Below are 20,876 nucleotides of genomic sequence, written 5' to 3' on the forward strand. Positions count from 1 at the left end.
TATAACCGTCACTCAGTATTTCTGCAAAACATTGACAAACACGTTTACCTAATCTTAAATGTATAGGTATCCCTGAAGAGCAATTTGTCTTTAATCCAAATTGTGTATACTAGCTCCTCAAGAGGGCCAAAAACCTCTGGGTGGAGGGCAAGCAATACATGGATGGCCTTTGCAACCAAAACAGCAGACTGTAAGATCCATCCCCACGCTTTTTATGTGATCTTTCTAGTGACAGCAGAAGCACATTGCACATTAACTCAAACAATTGTGCGCTTGCCCTGCATAATTCCTGCCAATTCCAACAAACAGCTTGATTGGAAAGGTGTATAGACACAAGTATAAATTATTAAAAATTAAAATCCAAAAGCTAGTGTTTAGATAATACCACCTGTTACTTGTATCAAAGAGGCAATATGCTCTCATGACATATCCTTCCCCCTTTGATAGAAAGTACAAGAAATAAAAAATCATTCAGGCAAATCTTGCAGAAAAATACCTATTTTGACACAATAAATGCTACTGAAACAGTTAGCTTGAATTCTGAAACTCTGTTTAAAACTGTTGCGCAGATCTAATGAAATGTGTAAGACAAGACTTGCTGACGATCACAAACCTTCATTAGATTTTAATAACATTCCTTTTTTTTCTGTTTTATTGTAGGTAAGAAAATGCTGTTTTCTTGAAATCTGAATTTATGTTGTGGTCTGTAAGTAAGAAATCACATTCAGCTTTTATTAAAAGATGATACAGACGTAAAATTTGACTGCGAATAAAAAATATATCTGGAACGAGGTTGCCAAATGGAAGACATTCCCTAGAGAGAACGATTTGAAAGAAAAGCAAACATACAAAAATAAGTAAGAAATAAAATATACACTGGTAAAAATAAAAGCAAATATATATGGAAATTGTATCTAACTAGAACTAATAAAGAGACAAAATAAAAATGCGTAGCTTTCACAAAAAAAAGGGAGAAAAGCAAATAAATATTATGTATATATATATATATATATATATATAAAAAATACATTTATTGCTGATAATGTCTGTAGCATGTATGCTGCAATCACTGATAAAACACATTTTAATAAAATATTTTATTTTATAATTTTATTTATTATTTAAAGGACAGTAACAGAATTAAAAACATCAATATGTAATATGTAACAAGATATAATAGCCTATATTTCTAATTTATTTTCCGATGCACTGTACAGAAAAAAAAAAAATCTTGACTTGCCGTTGGGAGTATTCTATAAAAATTGCTATTTACGGAGGCAAAAGCTACGATTGCCATAGATTAGTATGCTAAATATCAGGTATTAATGGAATAATTCAAGCATGATTTTCCATCACAAAAGCTAAATCATTGGCTTGTTTGATAAACGCAGCTAAATGATGTATGACGGGTCATGAGGAATCACCAATGAGCAAAGCAAAACAATTAAACATGAATGATTGGCTCATTTTTTTGCGCGATGATTTGTCATATTGTTAAATGCGTTGTTTTCGTCCATCTATACTATTACCATGAGCCATCTATTCCTCTGTTATTGTGGTGGTTTAATTTACAGCGGTTTGTATCTAGTGGCTAATATTGATTGTAACGTTTCTCAAACACTTGAAGCTATATCTCACTCTAACCTTTATTAATACCCTATAGACTACTAGTAATTTACTGTTTTATCCATTAATGATGTATTTCTCAGGCTCACAAGCCAATTTAATAAATCTCAAAGCGCTTAAGAGCAAAAGGCTTAATAGGATATTTCCGTCGAGAGTAGAATGGCGATCATTTAAATGGCAGTTCCTCCCATTCATTTGTTGTTAAATAAGATAAGCTCAAATTTACATTTACTTTTTAATCTACTTGGAAGTTCTTGAGATATCGGTTAGTGTTCTACAAGGCATACTCTCTTGGACATGCTTAAAAACAAGACAAATGTCAATACACTCTTCATGCAAGAATGCTAAATAAGTACATTATAATTTTCCAGCAGGTTTTACATCAGGTACCACTAGCAGGAGTATAACCTGGTTGCCTTGTGTTAGAGCCCAATTCGGAAGACATTCTAGTTACAACAGATTCTCCTGTCTCAATTAAGAGCATTGATTATTTCATGTAGGACTTCTGCTGGAAAAGTCGGTGGTTGATTTATTTGGTGGGGATGCTTGTAAGATTGGTAACACTGGGTGTCCAAAACTCAGGTGAAACAAAGTGGTGTTTAGTTAAACGGCATACAACCGACTGTTGAGAATCGAAGAAAAGAATTAAGATGAGCTGTACAACTTGGGCCTAGAGGAGTAGCTCCCAACTGCTCTTTCTTTAAAGGATTTTCCAGGGTTGAGGCTCCCTTGGTGTTGCTCACTTGTGGACCACATTATTGTCATTATGGCCTCCACCGGCATGGTCCAATCCAATGCTACTCATAGAGGCCTGATGATGCAAATGTGCCTCCAAGCTTACCGTTAGGAAAACATTGAATACGGGCTTTTCTATAGGGGCTTCCACATCATGTTTTACTTGGTTAGTACAGCAAAAGCACTTCCGATGGCTATCAGTGTAGAAACATAGAACAACGTAACGGCTTTGAGCTCTGGAGCTCCCAGAATATTTACATTCCCGGGACTCTGCGAGGACTGCCTGACAGCCCAGGCAGTCCTCCCATGGCAAACCAGGCCCTCAAGAGTCATGTGATTGCTTTCAAAGAGCGATCCCATGATCCCAATAGCTGCCCATGGTGCTGCCTGCAGGGGGACTGCCTGGGATATAATAAATACATAAAATAATAAAATCATTGTTATTTTTTTTAAATTATATATACATACCGTATATACTCGAGTATAAGCCGACCCGAATATAAGCCGAGGCCCCTAATTCTACCCCCAAAAACTGGGAAAACTTATTGACTCGAGTATAAGACTAGGGTGGGAAATGCAGCAGCTACTGGTACATTTTTAAATAAAATTAGATCCTAAAAAAATTATATTAATTGAATATTTATTTACAGTGTGTATATGAGTGCAGTGTGTGAGTGCAGTGTGTGTATGAATGGAGTGTGTTTGTATGAGTGCAGTGTTTGTATGAGTGCAGTGTGTGTATGAGTGCAGTGTGTGTATATGAGTGCAGTTTGTGTATATGAGTGCAGTGTGTGTATATGAGTGCAGTGTGTGTGTATGAATGCAGTGTGTGTATATGAGTGCAGTGTGTGTGTATGAATGCAGTGTGTGTATATGAGTGCAGTGTGTGTATGAATGGAGTGTGTTTGTATGAATGCAGTGTGTGTATGAATGGAGTGTGTTTGTATGAGTGCAGTGTGTGTGTATGAGTGCAGTGTGTGTATGAGTGCCGTGTGTGTGTATGAATGCAGTGTGTGTGTATGAATGCAGTGTGTGTGTATGAATGCAATGTGTGTGTATGAATGCAGTGTGTGTTTGTGTATGTGTTGCAGAGCCTTGGTGGGGGTGGGCATTTTTTTAATTATGATTTTAATTATTATTTTAATAATTGTTTTGGTTATATTATTTTTTAAATATTATTATATTTTATTATTATTTATATATTTTTTTTTCGTCCCCCCTCCCTGATTGATACATTACAGGGAGGGGGGCTCTCACTCCCTGGTGGTCCAGTGGCATTGGCAGTTCAGTGGAGGGGGGCTGGCAGGAAGCTGTTACTTACCTCTCCTGCAGCTCCTGTCAGCTCCCTTCTCCTCCGGTCCCGTCCGGTCAGCTCCCTCTGCAAGTCCCAGTGTACGTCTCGCGGCCGCACTCTGACCCCGCGGCTCTCGCGAGACTTACACTGTGGGCTGACAGGGGGGCTGACCGGACCGGCGCGGAGGAGAAGGGAGCTGACAGGAGCTGCAGGAGAGGTAAGTAAGAGCTCCCTGCCAGCCCTCCTCCTACACAGCCCCATTGTCTGTATTATGGCAATGTAAATTGCCATAATACAGACATTGACTCGAGTATAAGTCGAGTTGGGGGTTTTCAGCACAAAAAAATTGCTGAAAAACTCGACTTATACTCGAGTATATACGGTATGTAATTTCATTCTAACTGTATTTTGATATTAAAATATATAATAGTATATTTATACATGCCATTTTAAGTGTATTTTGGTAGCAAAATACACTTAAAATGGCATGTATAAATATATATAATTACATAAACAATTACATTAAGTATATAGGTAGATTTTATGCATGTTTGCAAGTCTAACGCTATAGTGTTCTTTTAATCGAACTGTAATAATACAGGGTCCTGCAGGGTCTAGCATGCTATTAACAGAGCAGGAGATAGGAAATTGTAAATTAAACACACTGCAGTCAATTAATTTTAAACATATCTCTTTACACCTAGTGTGTAGGAAAACTGTGAGGTCACATGCAGGGGAGGTGTGACTAGGGCTGCATAAACAAAGTTATTTTACTCCTAAATGGCAGATAATTGAGCGGTGAGAGAGACATGATTTATACAGAAAAACTAATCCATTAAGCTAAAGTAGTTTTATAGTGCTTATAGTGTCTCTTTAAATTGTTATTAGCAAGTTATCAAAATATTTTCAGAACAGCCCTGGCCAACCCTGGGTTGCAGCCCTAAAATTATAGTGTCCCTCTTTGTCCATTTAAAAATATGTGGTTTTTGGCCATGCTGAGAACAGAGAATGAACTGGTCTGAACATGGAGTCTGAGTGGACCTATAGAACATAGTAATTCAACGCCGATCATGCTTAAATCGGGCTTAGACTGGCTGATGGTACTTAGATTTGCATTCCATGCCAACCATAATCCAAAAAGTCACAATCATCCCCCCTTCCAAGCTCTAAGCTCTGACCTAGAATTTAACAAGCTGCCCATTTGCATGGATGCACACCACATATTCCTTCCTGCGCCTATTTAACATTAATGCGATGTGTCTAAGAGCTCAGCATGTTCACACCCACATACTCGGTGAACTCAAGTGAACACAAGCAAATCAGGGATAATCACGCAGCAGGTTTGCATCTAGATCTGTTATTTCCTGAAGCACCTATTAGGCCCCTATTACTCTTGACCGGCACGAAATTTTGTGCAATGCTCATACATAATATTCTCCAATTAGAGTGAGCTGCATTCTCCTGGGTTCTTATGCCACATTGATATCGGTGTTGTTTTAGCAGGTGAATCACCATTAGTGACGAGAAATCTCCAGCAGGTCTTGTACGTTGTCTAGCTGCTGGATACAAGCTGTTGAAGAGAAAGAACTCTGTTGCCTATGTCTCCCTGCAGGGAACAGCAGCAGATGATATCACAGGAGATCTTGTGAGAGAAGGATTTATATCGCCTTCCCTGCAATGATTACAATCAGCATAAAATTATACACAGATTTTTGACACCACCTGGGCTTGGTCAGAGGTGGTCCATGTTATTAATTACATCTAGAAAATTAAGCTCTTATGTTTTAATGTATGACAACAGCTGCCTATACAGGTCCCCCCCCCCCCCCCCCCGTGAATATTTAGGTTTATGTCACTCTATAAAATTAGGAATTACGCCTCCATTTTCTTGTCAGAATAAACACTTTCTGTCAGATGAGAAGTTTTTGCTTGTTTTGTGTAAAATGTTTGCCGTTTCAAAAAAAAAGGTAGGCTGTTTTTCTGTTCTGTTTGCTCACAGACTGTTTAATAAACCTAACAAGGATTTGTCTTGCTGCATTGCAGGAAAATGTGGAATTAGTTCCTTCATGTATAATGAAAGGAGTATTGAAAGCCTTTAGGTAAAAATCAATGCAATACGGTTTGGGCATAGTGTATACCTGTCAAATGTCCAAGTTTTTGAGTGGCTGTACTTTGTGGAGTCTAGCATACATTTCTGATGCCACTATTGGGCCCACAGCAGTTGGTCTATGGAGGAAAACTTAAGTCATGTAATGAATATCAAGGAAAAGAAACACTGTGCCTCTATACACTGTATGTGCGTTAACTCCATTGTATGTGTGTATACAGAAGAAGCCACATGTCCACATAATCCAACATTACTTGAAGATAAAGTTAAAGGGCTATTCTAAGCATCGTACCTAGAACTGTAGTGGTTATGATGTGAGTATAACCTGGTCTGGTTCCTCAGTTCTTCAGAAGCAGGAAGCACATCACCAAACCTGCTGAAAGCTTAACAATGACCAAAGTAAAGGGCAAACCATTACTAAATGCTTTGCCCTCTTACCTGGGTCCCTGCTAAGCTCCCAGATAGTTTGGTGATGCGCTCCCTGCTTCTGCAGAGCTGCCGAAGCCAGAACCTGATGCCATTATCATCCATTGGCTGAGAATGTTCGCTGACTGTCAAATAAATTACATTCTGTGCAATTAAATGTGCACAGAGTACTCTTGTTCCAGGCTAGCTGATTATTATTATTATTATTATTATTAATAATAATAAATCGCCAACAAGTTCCGTAGCGCTGTACAATGGGTGGACTAACAGACATGTATTTGTAACCCGAACAGAGGGATTGAGGGACCTGCTCAATGAGCTTACATGCTAGAGGGAGTAGGGTAATGTGACACAAAAGGTAAGGGTAGGGTAGAAAAGTAGGTTGCTAGGATAGTGTTCATTGAGAACTTAATGTTTTGTTTTTATGACAGTTGCAGGAGAGGAACCAGGGTACGGGGAGGGAAAGCTGTTCACAGTTTAATTGATATGCTTTACTAAAGAAGTAAGCTTTCAAAGATTTTTTAAAGGAGTGGAGATTGGATGAAAGTCTAACAGGGAGGGGAAGGGCGTTCCATAGGAACGGTGCAGTCCTAGAGAAGTCTTTAAGGTGAGCAGTAGGAGTGCGAACAGAGCTTAGACATAGGTCTCCAGGCAGAGCATAGGGGCCTAGACAGGACATATATATGTATTAGTGAGGACAAGTAGGTCGGAGGTCTTAAATTTAGTCCTATATCTTACGGGTGATGACCCGATTGACTTTATTTGAGGTGGAGATACACCTCCAGCAGTAGAGGTATAAACTATCATATTGATACCGGAGAAACTGACGGAAGCCAAGCACAGAGAGATGGACACAGGTTTCTTCAGGAAGGAAGAGATTCTTTATTGGATCACCGATCGGGACTCAGAGGGACTAGCGTCACCAAAATACAGCAAATTCTGAGCCCCGGACAATAGTGCAGGCTCCTTATATAGGCATATAACTCCTCCCATATTAAGCTCCACCCGCACATTCTCTTAACCAATCAACACAAATAAGAATTAACTTCCTGTTTGACCGCATGGCTTGTCCAGCACAATGGAGGAGGGGAATACTATATCCTGTATTCTTGCACATGCTCCGTACACTACTGATCGTATCTTGCCTCGTGCAACCAACTGATCGATACGTCAGCATATGCACGTACACATGCCACGTGGTAATCTCGGCCTACTAAATTTATTTTTACCGAGATTCCACCACATTCCCCCCTTTGATGCCTCTTGATATTTTACAATTACTTGAGGCATCACATAACCTTAGTTTTGCTTACACCGCAAGTTACCTTGAACCAGACCAGACTTATCTTATGATGTGAATCTTTTAACACTCATCTTCCTGCATTGGTTCTCCTTGATCTAGAGCCTTATACTTATATATCGCCATTATCTGTGCAGCAGCCTTCCTCTCTGCTATACTTCCTATCAGGCTTTGCACAGACCTAACTACTAAGGGTATAAGACACGGTAGGAGTAGACACAACAGTAAAATCAGTAGGACTCCACCTACCACTGCCTTAAGCCCTCCAAACCACTCATACCAGCTACCAAACCAACTACTTGGATTGTACCCTTTCCATACCTGAGTAGGCACATGCGCTAGTTTAACCATATGGCTAGTAAGCTCAGCTATTGCTTGCCCTTCGTCATCTATTTGAAGACAGCAATTGCTTAGGTTAAACTTCCCACATACACCTCCCTCTACTGCCAAAAGGTAATCCAAGGCTAATCTATTTTGGTAGACTGCCGTCCTCATCCTGGTGTTATGCTTCGCTAGAAGATTGAGCGCTTGTGACGTCTCGTTGGTGATAATCTCAACCACCGCCTGTAATCTTATAATGCGGTTGAGCATATAAATAGGGGTTCTATAACCAAAGGTACCATCTTCTGCCCACGTGGCTGGCCCATAATAATCTATGATACGCTGGGGAGGCCATTCATTATCTTCCCAGGCGCCTATCTCTATGGGTCCCCTTTTCTTCCTATGATTCACATCATACACTTTAACACCTAAAGTCTCACCTGTTTCAATCGGTAACAAGAAGAAGGATGGTTTGAGCATACCCAACACACATGCCCCTTCCCAGTCCTGTGGCAACTCCGAATAGGCTTTCTTACCACAGATCCAGTACAAATTTGCTGGGGCTCTCCAGGTAGATGTGATGGATAAATCAAACCACACATCCTTTAAACTGGCATATCTGGCAAACGGGTTAGATGGTTCTGAGACATTTGAAGCCGACCACCAAGTTGTATTCTTTGTATCATCATCATAAGCTTTTTGCCCTAGACAAGTTAATTCTCCTACAGAAGTATTATACATTATTCCTTTCCTTGCTATGCAAACATAACCTATGATGGAGGTCTTTAATCTCCACTCAGATTTACCTCTAACACTCAAATGATAATCGGCTTGTGTAGATATTAGTTGGTCAACTGCCTCAGAACCGGACATTACCTCCTTTGCTTCCCAAGGCCATTGGTCTCCCATGTTAGTACCTCCACACACATAGCAGTTGGTAACATTAAGACTACCGGCAATACTTTCAGCTAGGTCAATGAACAGGTTTTTAGCGTTATGGGGGATCTTATTATCTATACTCATCTCTTCATAAAAGGAATGGTATACTTGATGAGTCTGGGAGGATACCGTATCAGTCTCTATTCCTATAAACAATAATGTCCCAGGATCTAAACCCGTCCCGTATATCTGAAACCCAAATAAATTTCCATACTTATCTAGGAACTTGTCGGGGTTATTAATAAGTATATGGACTGGGTTGCATTCCATAGACTTACAATAAGGGCTAGTCGGCAACTTAGTCACTATCATGTCTTTATCTACTGTCTGTCCCCAAGTCGCCCACCCCACACAAGACCAATATGGGCAAAAGTTATAGTCTTTATTTGGGCATCTAGGACTTACATACTTATTTTTACTACTGGGACAAATATATTTATCATTAGACCCATACGTCCTCTCCCATATAAGATCCCCACATACATTCCACGGCTTTCTACCACTTGATATCGCTTTACACGCATCAAATAGCAGAACACCCGAAGAATATACGGATTCTAACACCGTCTTATTAATTAGGGTCCCCTGAGGATCTCCATTCCTGAGAGTCAACCAAATTGTACGAGGTTGATACTCTGGACTGAAGCACTTAGGTTCTCCTACTCCTAAATGGCACACACTATAGTCTATATTTAGGTATCTACATCTTGATACCTCTCCTTTACATTCGTATTGTGAATGCCAAATTAGGGTTTGGGAAATATGGTTACCTGTTCTCGTAGTCTTAATGCATACCTCACAGCTAGGAGTGTCGGTACCTCTACCTTCCTGAATATAAAAACACATATAAATAAACACAATCAAAAGCACATCTTTCGCCGTCATCCTCAGTCTTCGTCCGTGCGATGGAACCTCAGCTTCCAGGATGTGAGGGCTGCAGGGAATGGAGTTCTGCTCGTCTTCACAGGTGTCCCTTCGAGACTTTCCTGGCTTATACACTATGTGTTGGTAAGCGGACAGGCTTTATTATGGCCTTCTCACTCACACCTGTAACAATAAAATTTGTAATCCACAATAATTCCTCGTTACTCCGACTGAGTAGTGCGTTTCAACCGGATCTTGCAGGGATTCTCTGGATCTGCTGTAACTTGCCAAGAATCGACTGCTGCTGGTTTAACCCTGGAGTGATGTATCCACGGAGTTACTTCGGCTACTTTTATCGCTGTAGGGGTAGACAAAAGAACAACATAAGGACCTCTCCACTTGGGCCCTAACGGTACATTATTCCACTCTTTAATCCACACTTGGTCTCCTGGATGATAACTATGAACAGGGGGATAAATATTCACAGGTAATCTATCTTGTACCCATTTCTGTACCTCCTCCATAGTCTTACCCAACTCTACAACCTGCTGCCGGGTAATTCCTTCTCCCAACTGACTCAAATCCCCCCTTAAGTTACCAAGTACGGGAGGTGGTCGCCCATACATGATTTCAAAAGGAGAGAGGCCCATCCTTCTGGTAGGGGTACTGCGGATTCGCAATAGAGCTATGGGTAAGAGAACGTTCCACTTAAGTTGGGTTTCCTGACACATTTTAGCCAACTGGTTCTTAATAGTTCTATTCATTCTCTCTACCTTACCAGAACTCTGGGGTCTATATGCAGTATGAAGCCTCCACTTTATACCAAGAATATGAGTCAGTTGTTGTAGGCACTGGTGAACAAAAGCTGGACCATTGTCCGATCCTATAGAACAGGGTAGTCCATATCGGGGTATTATTTCTCGTAGCAGGAATCTTACAACTTCTCCTGCTTTCTCTGTACGAGTAGGACATGCTTCTACCCAGCCTGAATAGGTGCACACAATTACCAACAGGTAACGATGTCCACCCGATTTAGGCATCACTGTAAAGTCTATTTGTAGATCGGACATGGGGAGTCCCCCCATAAACTGGACTCCTGGTGGCTTTACTGGTCCTTGTCTTGCATTATTCTTAGCACACGTTACACATCTGCGTACAATGGCCTGAGTCAAGTTGGACAATCTTGGTATGTAGAAATGTTTCCTGAGAGATTCTTCAGTACTGTCTCTCCCAGAATGTGTCCCGTTGTGATAATTTTGGACAATTTCTACCGCTAGTGATGCTGGTATAACTATTCTTCCATCTTCTAGCTGATACCACTTGTTCTCCAAATACTTTCCCGGTTCAGTCTTTAACCACTCCTCTTCTTGAGCTGTATAAACTGGAGTCCATTGGGACAGTGGAGTTGGTATAAGAGCAGCTATATGCCCCACATACTCCTGTCTTCCTGATTCAGCAGCACGCTTAGCTGCACTATCTGCCATCCGATTTCCCTTGGTTACATCACCATCTCCTCTCAGATGCGCTCGACAATGTATGATACCGACTTCTTTCGGCTCCCACACTGCTTCCAATAGTTGTAGGATTTCGGCTGCGTATTTGATTTCTTTGCCTTCTGAATTCAGTAGTCCTCTTTCTTTATACAAAGCTCCGTGGGCATGAGTGGTTAAAAACGCATACTTAGAGTCCGTATAGATATTCACTCTTAAACCTTCAGCCAATTGTAACGCTCGTGTTAGTGCTATTAATTCTGCCTTTTGTGCTGATGTTCCTTTCGCCAGTGGCCGAGCTTCTATCACCTTGTCTATTGTTGTTACTGCATATCCTGCATAGCGGATCCCTTCTTTCACATAACTACTGCCGTCGGTATAATATTGAACATCGGGGTTCTGGATGGGAAAATCACGAAGATCTGGTCTACTTGAAAATACTTCATCCATTACTTCCAAACAATCATGTTGACTTTCAGTAGGTTGTGGCAAAAGGGTAGCTGGATTTAAGGTGTTTACAGTCTCTAAATGCACTCTTGGGTTTTCACACAACATTGCTTGATACTTGGTCATACGGCTGTTACTAAACCAAGGATTTCCTTTGTAATCCAACAACGTCTGTACTGCATGTGGGACTCGTACATAAAGTTCTTGACCCAGAGTGAGTTTATCGGCTTCAGCTACTAGCAGGGCGGCTGCAGCTACGGCTCTTAGACAAGGTGGAAGTCCGCTGGCCACTGCATCCAATTGCTTAGACATATAGGCAACAGGTCTTTGCCATGATCCCAAGTACTGTGTCAATACTCCCACAGCCATTCTTCTTTGCTCATGTACATATAAGTAGAATGGTCGTGTGTGATCAGGTAGACCTAATGCTGGGGCACTCATCAAAGCCTTCTTCACATCTTCAAATGCCGTTTGCTGTTCTTGGGTCCATAAGAAGGGGTCGTGCTCTGTACCTTTGATAGCTGCGTACAGAGGTTTTGCCAGTATCGCATAGCTGGGAATCCATATCCTACAGAAGCCTGCTGCCCCCAAGAATTCTCGCACTTGTCTTCTATTCTTGGGTATTGGTATTTGGCAGACAGCTTCTTTTCTCTCTGGCCCCATAATCCTTTGACCTTCAGAGATATGGAATCCCAGATACTTGACAGTTGGCAAACACAACTGAGCCTTCTTCCTGGACACCTTGTATCCTGCCTTCCAGAGAATATGTAGTAGATCGTGCGTTGCTTGCTGACATTTTTCTTTTGTAACTGCTGCTATCAACAAGTCATCTACATATTGTAACAATACACATTCTCCTGGGATAGACTCGAAATCCAGTAGATCTTGACTTAGAGCTGAACCAAATAGGGTAGGTGAATTTTTAAACCCTTGGGGCAGTCTTGTCCAAGTCATTTGGCGTTTTGAGCCCGTTACAGCGTTCTCCCATTGGAAAGCGAAAATACATTGACTTTCTGCGGCAATTCGGAGGCAAAAGAAGGCATCTTTGAGATCTAAGACTGTGAAGTAAGTAGCCCCGCCCGGAATTAAAGCAAGCAGGTTATATGGATTGGGTACAACTGGATGTATACTAACAACCGCATCATTGACTGCTCTCAAGTCCTGCACAGGTCGATACTCATCTGTACCGGGCTTTTGAACAGGCAGCAATGGGGTGTTCCAGGGGGAAGTACAGAATTTTAGGATACCATACCGTATGAACTTATCCAGATAGGATTGGATGTTCTTCTTAGCCTTCTGTGGGATGTGGTATTGTCTTAGGCTTACTGGATAAACCCCAAGTTTCAGTTCAATTTTTATAGGTGGAATATTGCGGGCCAGTCCTGGTGGGTTGTTCTCTGCCCAAACTCCTGGTATGTTAAACAATGTCTCATCACTCCTAGGGTTTTGGCTAGTCAACACTGTATAAAGTCGCCACTCTTCTTCCTTTGGTACGGATAAAGTCATAATACCTGAAGGTCCATTAAACTTTAAGGATGTTGTTCCATTTGGTAGGAACGTAATCTGCGCTTGTAATTTTGATAGCATATCACGTCCCAGCAATTGGACTGGACATTCAGGCATATAAAGGAATTGGTGTTTTACTACGTGGCCTCCCAATGTACAGAGTCGACTTTTAAGAACCGGTTTTTCAGCACTTCTTCCAGTTGCTCCTATCACAGTAATAGTCCTTCCAGATGGAGGAGCAACTAGATTAGTCACCACTGAATGTTCAGCACCAGTGTCGATCATGAACGCACTCCTTTTTCCCCCTATTGATACATCGACCATAGGCTCCGCTCGACCAAGGGGGATGGAGCCCGGTCGGTATCAATAGTCCTCCATGACCGTGTCAGCCAATCCTACAAAGTCCCTACCTTCTCTATCGCGCGGACCTTTGCGCTGCTGGAATATACCTGTCTTCCCTAACACTTCCTCTGTTTCCATTACTCCCTCTATAACCATTACTCCCTCTGGGGCCTCCTCTACCTCTCGCTCTGCCTCTAAAGTTTCCGTAGCCTGCCCTGGGTTGGTCTCTCTCGTACTGCTCTCTTTGCGGACATTCGTTCCTCCAATGCCCTTCTTCCTTGCAATACGCGCATTGATCCCTACTCAAAGGCTCTCTACTCCATCTATTATTGCCTCTATCTGGGCCCCGTTTATCTACGCCTGCGATCGCTACCGCTAGCATATCAGCCTTTTTACGCATCTTGCGCTCTTCCTCTTTCTTACTTTCTGTATCCCTGTTCATATAGACCTTATTTGCTACCTCCATTAGTTGGGTGATGGACATACCTGCAAACCCTTCTAACTTTTGTAGCTTGCGCTTAATATCTCCGTATGCTTGGCTGACAAAGGCGGAGTTAACCATTCAGGAATTGTCTGCGTCTTCCGGATTAAAGGGGGTATACAAGCGGTATGCCTCCAATAATCGGTCATAAAAGACACTGGGCGCTTCATCGCTTTTCTGGATCACCTCAACTGTCTTCGACATGTTAATGGCTTTCTTTCCTCCTGCTTTCATGCCAGCAATTATAGCGTCTCTATAGGCTCTGAGTTGAACCATATCAGCACCATTTACGTTCCAATCGGGATCAGTGTTGGGATAATGTGTTGCGGCCCATGCTGCTGGATTAGCTTGGTTCAAAACACGGGCTCTATCCTCTAGTGCTTTTATGGCTGCTTGATTTATTCTTGTCCTTTCCTCATTGTTAAATAAAGTCATTAGTAACTGCTGGCAATCAGCCCATGTCGGATTATGCGTCTGTACTATTGAGGTGAACAGATCAGTCATAGCTTGTGGTTTCTCAGTATACGAGGAATTATGGGTCTTCCAGTTTAAAAGATCGGTTGTGGTAAATGGGACATATACGAAAACTGGGTCAGCGTGTGCCATTTGACCTGCGGCATCGATATAAGCTGACCCGGGATTCAGACGAAGAGGCATCTGATAGTGCTTTAATTGTTGGGCACCAGTCAACTGTCGGGTTTGGATGGGGCTACGTAGAGAGGCGTCAGTCATGGGTTCCGGTCGGGGAGAGATAGGGTATGGGGATGTGGGAGGTTGGTTTTGGGAAAAGGTCGTAAATAAAACACTTCGAGCCGAGCTAGATGAAGCTTGACCGGAAGTCTGAAGTGGCGCCAAATCAGGATATTCGTTTCTAATGGGGGTGGGTTCTGGTTCCGGAAGGGGAGATTTAGTACGAGGGGGGGTGGATCCTGTACTGGAGGAGGAAGCGGAAGTGGATGGGGGTAATGAGGGGAGGGCTGCAGGACTTCCTGCGTTTGCGTCACTTCCTCTTAACGGAAAGTAAGGGGGCGGCAAAGGGATCTCGGACTCAGGGGGCGTGTCCAAAATGGGCCTAACACCAGTCCTAGTGGACGAACAAGTCCTAGCTACCATGAGGCGACACTGCTCCTCGTGGCATGTCTGGAGCCATTTTGGCGAGTCATTTACGGCCTGTCTCCAACAGTCAATATAAGGAAACTGGCCGTAAAGTTCAGGCCTACCTGATACAGCCACGTGTAAGCGCTGTACCAGAGTTAGATCCAAACTGCCACGTGGCGGCCATGCCGCAACCAAAGTAGGCCACTCCCTAGTACACAAAGTGACCAAACGTACAGGAGACATTTTAACCCCAAAATCACAAGTTTTGAATCCCTTTTTAAAATTCTTCACCATACAACCTAAGGGATCCGGAATCGTTGACTGCGACGCACCCATACTTAACAATGGAACGTCGTCGACAACGAATACTATACACGCGTACTATTCAACAGTCACACCCGTTTCCTCTGGCAACAGCACCACGTGGTACGGTTACCAAGTGAAACGTACACAATAACAATAAACACTCAGGGAATTCCCGTACACACACAGCTGTTACACCAGTCACTATATAATCAATATTATGCCCTTTGGCGTAACTATACAGTCACCCACGCTATAATTCTCTATATACGAATTACCCGTCTATAACACACCCCAGTAACATCGTCTTTTACAATTAGCGGTTACAGTACGGTTAGCATAGGTCAAAGCACAAGTTAAGGTCACAATACAATTATTAGTGGTTATGGTGTTAAACATGCAATGGACAACAATGATTAGTACTTATATACAGTGTCAGTAAATATACAGGGTTATGGTACCGTGCACTATAATACAGCAACACACTATTAACACTCTCGCTAGACGGCTGAGCTCGCGCTATCTAACAAGATATACACTTTACTAAACAATCGTTAACACATTTACAATTCCCAACTAAACTATTGGCCAGTACCTTGAATGGACTACCTAAAACTATATACACCCGTTTTGGTTAGCCACACTGCCCAATCACCACATATATAGCGAGCTAGAGAACCGAATTTACACAGGCGCCTCTTAGTCGCACTATCAAAAGTCTAGTGGGTTCCAAATTTACACGCCTTCCCACTTAGCCCAGATAGGATGAGAACTAGCGAACCGAATTTACACAGGCGCCGCTTAGTCTCCCGGTCCCTCCGACCTAGCGAACGTAATATACACCCTAGAACGCTAGTCTAGACAAGACACCGGTGTCCGGCTAGGGCTATTTACACCAGGACCCCGCCTGACTAACCAAATCAAACGGTCTGACTAAAGAGCGTTCGATCGAGCGGTGCGCCTTCGCTCCTTCCCTCCGACAGAGGGGGCAGATACACAGATTCAAACCCCTTTGGGCCTACCGCACAATCGGTATACCCCTAGTGGGTCCTGCCGTCTAAAACAGCAGTTGTCTTACCTCCTCGTTCCTGAACCTGAGTTCACACTCATCGACGGGGACACCCCAGCACTTCTCACGTAGAGGCCGATGATCTCCTGGACAACAGACCAGTGGCGCCGAGACGAAGGGAGGTCCACGCAGAAGTTCAGGGGTGCAGCCGTAGAGAACGTGGGCAAAGATAGACCGTCTCACGCCTCTGCCTCTCAGCTACCGTTGAACGATGAGTTTCCCGGCCAATGCACCAAATGATACCGGAGAAACTGACGGAAGCCAAGCACAGAGAGATGGACACAGGTTTCTTCAGGAAGGAAGAGATTCTTTATTGGATCACCGATCGGGACTCAGAGGGACTAGCGTCACCAAAATACAGCAAATTCTGAGCCCCGGACAATAGTGCAGGCTCCTTATATAGGCATATAACTCCTCCCATATTAAGCTCCACCCGCACATTCTCTTAACCAATCAACACAAATAAGAATTAACTTCCTGTTTGACCGCATGGCTTGTCCAGCACAATGGAGGAGGGGAATACTATATCCTGTATTCTTGCACATGCTCCGTACACTACTGATCGTATCTTGCCTCGTGCAACCAACTGATCGATACGTCAGCATATGCACGTACACATGCCACGTGGTAATCTCGGCCTACTAAATTTATTTTTACCGAGATTCCACCACAATATGTGCAGAGTTTTACACTGAAATGCTCATAGAATATGTACTTAACAAATGTATCTAGGTGCCAAGGGTAGCAATTAGAGCTCAGAAGATCTCTCCCTGATAACCATTTTGTTTTGTTGCTGTTGTACTTTTATTAATTTATACTTTTCTGTATCAACTGTCAACCTTTTATAACTGCCTTGTATTGTTTAGGCACTCCAGGACATACTTGGGAATACTAGAAACCCCAATGCATTATTACTGGTGAAATGCTAAATAAATACAGACAATTTGAGCATTTATTGGATGGAATGAAAAGCAATAGCATAGCTAAGAATTTGTGTTGATTATTGTAAAATAAAATAAAATCTATTAAAATCGACATTCTGCTGTGTTCGTCCAGTATTGATTTAGGCATGCATAAGATTTTGCCTTTTTAAGACAATTAGCTAAGACAGACACATCCATTTTCTGTGGCTTTTATTATTGCCTTGTGTATGGGGGAAAATTAAAGACAGGCAGTAACATTTGTTAGCTAGGAGTCTTTCCATATAATATACATTAAATTGAGAAGGTTAATTGTGTGTCGTTCATTGTTCTGTAGCTGCAAAGGATTCTGGTCAGTGTGCATTGAAGTAGGCACTTCGTGGGGGTGTCCATTGTATAACAACACAAAGGAGACCTTTGGCAGCAGTTGGTCTATGGAAGAAAACTTCAGTCATGTAATGAATATCAAGGAAAAGAAACACTGTGCCTCTATACACTGGGCTCAATTTGTTTGTCATTCTTGTGTTTGTCTAAATAATGGTGGCTCTGCTTTTGATGGAATTATATATTTACTGCTCTACCCTTTATAATGCTTTTTATACAAGACAAAATGTTCTGGGTTAGCTTTAAAACTAACCTCTCTGCTATAGACACATTGACATGAGTAAATACAGCAGAGTTGGTTTATTCATAGCAGAACTGCCAGTTCTCTGTAAATTATACCATAGAATAAAACATTGAAAATCATATGTAACTTTTGTTTCCCGTGGTATGCTCTGTTTTTTTTTTATTTTTTTTTTTTATTTCTATTAAAGATTTAGCAAGTGAAATCACAAACTGGTTAGTTCAATCAAGGCAGAGCCAGGGCACCGAATGCAAATGAGGTGGATAATGTAAACATTTTTCAGTTTCTTCTGTTACATTTGAGTTACCCAGACTACCCAGAGCCCAGCCCCCTCTGGAGGTATGACTGAGGCAGAGATTCCATTCTTCCTTAGCTATACACATTCGTACCAGTAATGGGTAGCTGTGATAGGTTGAAAGCAGTCAGCTGACACTGTTTTACCCAAAATCAGACACCATGCATGAGCCTTGCATAGCACAGAGGAAATGGGCTGCTGTGAGATCTTGTTGATCATTATATAATTTAAATGGTTTGACACTGAACATACAGATGGTGTGAACTCCAGACACTGTAACATATTTCATAAGATGAAGCGGTTGAGTGCCTACAGTGTCCCTTCAAAAATACAGAGAAGAGACAGTTTTCATTAACAAATAAATAGATGGGTGATATATCAATAAGATACAATATGATATATATAATAGAAAGGATTTGTGTTTTATGTGTGAAGAGTGAGTCCTCTATTTGTATTTTTACAAAAGAAGCCGATTTCAATAGACAATTGGTCCTGTTACTTCCTGGTTTAGTTAGCTCAGTGGAGCTAAATTCAAGATACAGCAATTGCCCAGAGCACCTGCCTTGAAAAGGCTTCTCATTGAGCTGCATTGGGAAGTCAGTGATTGGACAGCCATATAAAGTTTAATAGACGGGGAGGGCTTGCAAAGGCTGCAGACAAGAGAACTGCAGTGTAAACTGCATTCAGATAAACTCCATGGAAACAAATGCTTTATTAAATGCATACTTTTTTGCATTTGGGGTATATCTATTTAACATTGATTACCCTCCCCCTCCCCCCCTCATCTTTTTTTTTATTTGAGAGGTGGAGTCACAATAAGATAAAAATCAAAAGTGTGGTAAACAAAGCATAGCATATTAAAATATACCATGCACATAACTAAAGCTTTAGATGGAATGTGAAACTATATCTTTTTGATAACACTGAATTGATGCATTGTGCTAATGAAATGACAGCAAATGTCTGTTGTAAAATAGGGGTGATCGGTAAATCCTCAGATGCCATAGATCCAAAGCTCATGTGATTGTTTAAAAATTGCTAGTATGCAATTTTTATATGATTGATGCATTTCCGAATCTAGATATTTACTACAACATTTATATTAAGTAAAATGATATACATTTTCTCCTTTGAATGTTTTTTAATCACTTTGCTTATATGTTGCATTTGCTTATATTAAGCAAAGCAACATATTTCCGATCAACTCACTTTATAAAAAATAAATACATTAAATAAATAGTAACACAAATTAGATTATCGGAATCTGTCAAAATATCTGTTCGTGGCAGTGATGATGGTGTGTGTGTGTGTTTGGTGGGGGGTTAATTGTTTGTTTTTTGAGTGATATAGAGATATCTAATTTACTCTCCCCCATTTAGCATTAAACTCTTGTAAACAGAAATTGTGTAGAGTTACTGATTAGGAAAGAGAATACCACATTCTGCTCGAATATACTATTCTTCAGAGACTGGTTGAATGGAATCAATAGAACAGAATTAAACTGCGCAATCTACATGACTTTGCCATTCATTACACAAGGGGTTGTAGAGGATATTGAAGCCTAGGATGAGACTAGTTCCTGGTAGATGAAAATTGGAACATAATAAACCAGAGTTTCAGGATGGCATGGGGGGGGGGGGGGTTAGAAGGAAATCATTCAATTTTGGATCTCATCAATAGAGTCCTGTGTATTATTGGTTCTGTCAGTGTCGTCAGCTCATTCTGACTTTCTGTTTGAGTCATACGCCATCGTATCACTGCACATTCTTTAATGTAACCCTTGGAAATGCTGGAGTACACATGGGGCAAATGAGATTTTCATTGATTTGTAAGTGTCCTGAGATGCTTTCCATCAATGTGATTGATCAGCAAGAAGGTGCTTTCAAAACCAGCTTTGCTCGTTATTTGCATGTAATCAGCACAGCTGTGAGCCTCCAGGGTCCAGGGATATGGATTTACCTGTGCTGACACCCCAGGTGACCTTCTGTGACTGTGCAATGCTTAGCGATGTTCAGACGCAGTCTGGTGGCAGGGGTTAATTGCCCCCAGGATTGATGAGATTAATGGCATCACTGCGGGAAATAATTTGTCCATAAAATTCCAGCTCTGTCACCTAGATGGGCAGTATTATAAATAAACTAATATTTGTCCGTGACATTGTGATAGTCTGTAGCTGCTGCAATGTCTTTTTGTGGAGAATAACAATTGATCTTTTCCAATTATAAAGCACAATATAGAACGGAAGTTGAACTGCAAAATATACAATATTAGATACTAAGAGACTTACTGCAAAGATCTTGGCGGGGGTGGTTCTCTATTTAGAAACAAATCTTATATATATAATTATAAGGCCACTGCAATGCTTTTTCAGGATGTTTATTTACAAAAACAACAGTTTTTAACATCCAGGCTACTCTTTCCCTTTAAGACATAAATCCAACCAAAAACAAACAAAAATCTACACCTTTTAGGAGACTAACTAAACAGAGATATTCCCTTTCTAACACTACTGGCCAGCTAGTCACAAGACAATAATTAAAGGAACACTGTAGGCACAATAATAACTTATCAAAGTTGTTATAATGCCCTCAGTTCGGCCCCCCCTCCCTCCCCCCCCCCACCCTCCAAACCCAAATATTAAACAAATTAGAATGCTTGGAAGCACGGCTTCAAGCCACGCCTCCAAGC

General features: G+C 41.5%; 2 protein-coding genes across 15 annotated transcripts in view; one reads left to right on the forward strand and one right to left on the reverse strand.

Annotated features, from left to right (window-relative positions):
- Positions 1-20,876, forward strand: part of MAGI1 (membrane associated guanylate kinase, WW and PDZ domain containing 1) — a 468,514-nt gene that overhangs the window by 136,510 nt on the left and 311,128 nt on the right. The window lies entirely within an intron of this gene.
- On the reverse strand, positions 11,148-14,445 carry LOC134568620 (uncharacterized; the record flags this gene model as incomplete). The annotated part of the gene is made up of 2 exons (XM_063427269.1): positions 11,148-13,175; positions 13,987-14,445. Coding segments are annotated over 2 exons (2,487 nt in total), but the record flags the coding sequence as incomplete, so codon positions are not given.

The sequence above is a fragment of the Pelobates fuscus genome, chromosome 7, assembly GCF_036172605.1.
Source record: "Pelobates fuscus isolate aPelFus1 chromosome 7, aPelFus1.pri, whole genome shotgun sequence".
Lineage (NCBI taxonomy): Eukaryota > Metazoa > Chordata > Amphibia > Anura > Pelobatidae > Pelobates > Pelobates fuscus.